We start from the raw sequence: 5,232 nt of genomic DNA on the forward strand, positions 1-5,232 counted from the left end.
GATTAAGGAATGTAGGAACACAAGTCCTTTTTTGACCAACTTTGGCACATACCTCGTTGCACTGGTAAAAACAGGTTTTGGACCACTGCTGAACTTGATGGATGTCATGATGAGATTATTTATGCCATCCAAGCATCACCTCCTAACCCATCGGAGTTTCCACCAGTGTGGACACTGCTGATGAAGTGGTTGTGCGCATCCATGTGTACTTTGCAAACTTGTGTACGATGGCTCAGCAGTGGCATGGAATATGGTCTGGCTTTCCGTGGGAAGGTCCATTTATTATTTTGATAAATGAAGCAGATACATTTGTCAGACTTTATATATCTATTATACCTATTGAGTAGGATTCCACGGTACCACTAATTCCCTTTTTTCTTTAAGAGTATTTGAAAGAGTTCTTCAGAAACGGCAGCTGTGGTCAGTTGTGGCGAGTGCTCCAAGAGGCAGCTGTGTGCTTTCTCACCAAAAAACATTCATACAAATGGTTTGGAATATTTTACTGTTTGGGTACAGTCTTGGGTGTAGTGTTAGTCCTGCTGCTACCTGGTGAAAAACATTGGAATAATGCCACCGGATCGCTTCCTCTGTCTGCAGTTTTGCAGCTTTGCATATTCTTGCTTTGCGCGCAGTCTGCCAGGATGCTGTAGGCCTCCAAAATATGTGGAGAGGAAGCTGCCGAGCATGTGGAATGGCAGAAGCAGGATGCACCACAGTCTCTTTTCTCTGTGTAATAGACATGTGCGTGCAGTGAGAAATGATCTTCAGCCACCCAATGTAGTCATGCAGTTTCTTTATATCTTGGGTCTCCTTGGTCAAACTGGTGTGAATTAAAATAATAAAAACATTTATATTTAGGAAAGCAAGCGTCCGTGTGAGATTGTCTCTAATGGTCTTTAAAATTTGGATTTCTTACTTGTAGTTTCACTGGAGGTTCTCCAAAGAAGACATGCACAACAAACAAATGAAGAAATCCACGAAGGCCAAATTAAGTACTAAGGAGAAGCAAATGGCAGAGGAGAAGCAGGAATTTGAAGTCACAGAGAACACAAGAAACTTAGAAGCACAGATCTCAACAGCAGCCAAGCCTGATCCAGAACAGCAGGTGGATGATGTCATAGACTTGGGAGATGAGGTAGCAGGGACCAACGACAGAAAGACCCATCATGACGGAGCGTCGGAGGAAACGTGTCCTGCCAGTAACGATACTGATGACAATGACATGCAGGTCTGCCTCAGCCAGGAAACATCTGGCTGCTGTGTGGATCAGGTAGCAGACGGAGGAGACTGTGCTCCAGCATCGGATGGCTGCAATGGCAGCGATGGGGCAGGGCTGGGCATGGACTAGTCCTGTGAATAAGACCTATGCGTCGTGAATCCTGTGAATTGCTGATACTTTGCCAAGACAGAAGAACAGATTTCACTAATCATCGCTAACGCCATTGCTCAATTCAGCATTTCTTTGGCATTGTACTTACTTTGCTCTTTAGCACACTGATATCTTGATGTCTTAAGTAACTGCAGGGCCCGGGCTTTTTAACCCACAGAAATCAATTGCAAAATCGCATCCGCTTTACAGAGTGGGGAATGCTCTACGCTATCTCCTAGAGCAACACTCTAAATTATAAAGTAGGAACAGAAAACGTACTTGGGTTTTTCTGTGGCTGACCTTAGCAAACTAGGTCTGTTTCTAGGTCGGGGCAAACATTACACTTGGTCAGATTTTGCTCTATAACACTTCCTTGTCCAAGTATCTTTGCTGGAGAAGTTATTGTGCCATATGTTATTTTGTCATGAAGCTTGTAGTGTCATGAAAATGGTATTTGGGCTTAAACAGGCTGAAATCGGAAAGCTTAGATAAGATGGCTATTATCTGTATTTATCTCAAATAGTGTACTTACTGAGAATACTCCGTTCTGAATTTTATTAACTCTTGCAGATCTTTAAGCAATAAGCAAATCGTGTGCCTGTTTTAGGTACACTGGGTAAACGACCCCCGTGGTGAATTTGTGCGGGGCAGAAGATTCCAATATAAAATGCCATTTCCTAGTCACTCCTGTTTATGTTCTCTTTGCCAGTCGACAGTTCCTCAATAGTTCTGGGGGTTTCTGAAGTCAGAAAATAGGGGGGAAGCAGGTCTTTCAGTGGCTGCCTTCACTGAAATTGGAATTAGATGTTACCTCCTGTCCCTTCGTGGTGATTTTGCACCACTTCCTCACTAATACAAAATAAGTTGTGGGAAAGAACTGAAACTGTAGACAAATAGGTCAGTGGCCAGTGACTGTCACTAAATGACCTTACAAAATGCAAATACCTTTAGAGGGTTTTTTTTCTAATACAAGTTACCGTATTTTGGGACTGATTCCTTATGGAGTTCTGTAAAATTACCAACATTCGTATGTTTGGAGCGACATTAAAATATTTACAAGTGAATGTACATGTGTAATAGAGTTCCTGTGCCAATGTTCTTCAAGTACTTCAGTGTTCTTAAAAGTGTAGGAAGTAGTTGTTTCTCTCTGCTTAACTGCCTTTGCCTCTGTTTAGAAGTTGTCAAGTAATCTGGTAAGAAGGTGAGAAATACATTCCAAATTCCCCTGATTTTTGTTTTTCTAAAGCAAGAGCTCCATAAGCGATTTGCTGGTTTTTTTCCCCTTGACTGATTTGTGCCTGATAATTATCCTTGGTCTTGAAATCAAAATGCTGCACAAGGAACTGTGTTCTGTATCAAACGTGCACCTAGAGTGGTTCAAAAGCATCTTATGCCTAAAAATCCAGCACTTGGCAGAACATTACAGAGAACGGAAGAATCCTACTGCTTCGAATATTCATCTGACTGGGACAATGGCACTCGAGTTTAAACCATTCCATTTCACACACACACAGAGCCTGGTGGTATTGCTTTCATTGATTGAAGAGGTTTTTATTTTGAATTCAGTGCTTTAACCACAGGACTATGAATAACTTCGTTTTTGGTGGTATTTTGCAATTACTTCATTCTGTTTTTTGAAATTAGACTGAAGTTCCAATAGCGTGAAGAAATCTGTTATTTCAATTGTTCTACTTAAATACAAGGTCTCTGCTCTGTACAGTTTTAAGTACCTGTTTGCAAATTTTATTAGCATATTACTATTATATTAGTTTCTTGTACTGATGGTTTCTATTTCAAGGACTGGCTTTGTATTAATCTTGTTTAAAAATTCACTGTATTTAATGAATATTTTGCTAGTAGAAGGTGTTTCAGTAGAAAGAACTTTCCAAATACTTTGGAATAGAAAGCGTTTATTGGATTGCAATTTGACCTTGTTTAACTGGATCCCAACTGCTTACAAAACTAAAGAAAAATAAAGGTCATGAGGAGATTTCTTATTTGTGGTACTTGCACAAATGCCAATAATGGATTCCCAAAAGGAGGAACTCGGGGTGTCTAAGTGGTGATGACGGGAAGCTCCTCACTGCTGAGCTAGCAGTAGGTTCTGGTGCCAGAGAACTGGCTACTGGGTTTTCCATCACCAGTCTGACGGAGCATGGAAGGGTCTATGAGGAAGTCGCACTTGTTTAAGTGAAAGCTTGAATTAAAACTTTGTTCCTGTAAATGCTGGAGCGGCTTACGGCTGGGAAAATTTGAAGAGAACTTTCATGTTTTTTCAATTTAAAAAGGGCAAGGAGTTTTGGTTTTATAGAATTTATCAATTCCTTCTTCTGACTTTGACTTACTCTAAGTTGGTTCAGCTGTCTAGAGCTGTGCGAGTGCTTTCACCGTGCCCCTGCCTCGAGTAAACTGAGGGAGCTTAAATCTCCTCGTAGATGGATGATGCAGGTGAGATGAGGGCTGGGGAAGGCAGGCTTGGGGTACAGCAGACAGGCTCCGCAGCTGGTGCGTGTGTTGTGTATCATCTCAGCTGCATTTGCCATTTTGGGCTTCAAAAAGCAACCCACCAGAGTGGCCAAGGAAACCGAAGAAAGCAGTTGTCACCTTATGGGAAGCCTGAATGGAGAAGAGAAAGAGCTCAGCCAGAGCTTAGCTCCCACATCTGAAAACCTGACCAATATGGGGAAATGTGCCAGCAGTGGATAGACTGTATGTGAGAGAAGCTGAAGTGGGAGTTAGGCCGCTGAGGTACAGCCTCTATCTCCCAGAGAAGCCACAGTTGACTCTGAGCCCCCAGCTCCATGGCAGGGCCTGCCACCCACAGCGGATGGAGAGAGAAGCCAAGACCTTTCCCATCGAGAGCCACCATGTTAAGCCCAATCTGTACTTTTTTCCACCCCCCAAACCGTGTGGAATCTCTCAGTAGGGATACAAACTGCTTTTACTGTGCCCTTCTGGTAAAGAAAGGGTACACCAGTATAGCCTGCACACCTAGAGAAGGAGCCAGTGGGTTGTGTTACCACATTACCAGTGCTGGCTGGTGACAAGGAAGCACCACAGCACACACAAGTGTACTTTAACGTGGTGCTCTGCATTCTTGTTAGACCAACAAACCTCCTCCTGTGTGTACATCAGTCTTGGAGTTTCCTCTCTTTTGTTGGGAGGAGTTACTCATGCTGGAGTTCAGAACAAGTGGTCATCTGAACGAGACAGTTGTTAAATGGGATGAGTTCAAGGGAGATACTCAAGCTCAGACAAGTAAGGAAATGTCAAAGACTCAATGAAGATGGCAAAGAAGAGTGGGATATGAAGGGTGGGAAAGGGGTTTTATGCTGGACAAATGGCAGGGGTAGGTGTAGAACTAAGATCGGTAGGAAGTACAGAATGTCGAAGCATCATAATGAAAATAGTTTATGTAGAGTGTAGGAGGGGTTAAATGCACAAACGATTTGACTGGCACATCACCTTGCATAATTTCTTTGATTATTGGATCTGTGCACTTGAAAACAGCGTAATTGAAGTAGCGCAAAGCAGCTTTAATGTATGCATGGAAATGAAGCTTAAGTACAAAACAATATACTACTATTTTTTTCCTAATGTGGCTCCTCTGTCAGCCGCAGTTTCTGAGGTGAGCAGAGGAAGGGGTTTGCATTTGGATATCCTGCTTTTCCTTTGTAGTTGCCGTGACTCTTTAAATTTGCCTCAGGGAGCCAATTATAGGGCAGAAATAAAGCGCAATCAGCTTTTCATGCAAGAATTCCATCCTCCCAGAACTGAAGAGTATAAGAAGAGCAAATACTAATTTCTTGCTGATAAAGGCTTCTCACAAATGTGAGGAATGCTGGCTAACGATACCAACGCAC

General features: G+C 42.5%; 1 protein-coding gene across 3 annotated transcripts in view; it reads left to right on the forward strand.

The window, feature by feature from the left end:
• Positions 1 to 4,611, forward strand: part of RFTN1 (raftlin, lipid raft linker 1) — a 101,220-nt gene extending 96,609 nt beyond the window's left edge. For 2 of the 3 annotated variants that reach the window (XM_054058262.1, XM_054058261.1), the window contains exon 10: positions 923 to 4,609. In XM_054058262.1, the coding sequence (XP_053914237.1) occupies positions 923 to 1,348 (426 nt within the window). In that variant the 3' untranslated portion in view covers positions 1,349 to 4,609. Of the gene's footprint in view, positions 1 to 922 lie in introns of all 3 variants that reach the window. The other variant, XM_054058260.1, reaches the window with a different exon arrangement.
• Positions 4,612 to 5,232: the final 621 nt, after the last annotated feature.

This window comes from Cuculus canorus, chromosome 2 (assembly GCF_017976375.1).
Source record: "Cuculus canorus isolate bCucCan1 chromosome 2, bCucCan1.pri, whole genome shotgun sequence".
Lineage (NCBI taxonomy): Eukaryota > Metazoa > Chordata > Aves > Cuculiformes > Cuculidae > Cuculus > Cuculus canorus.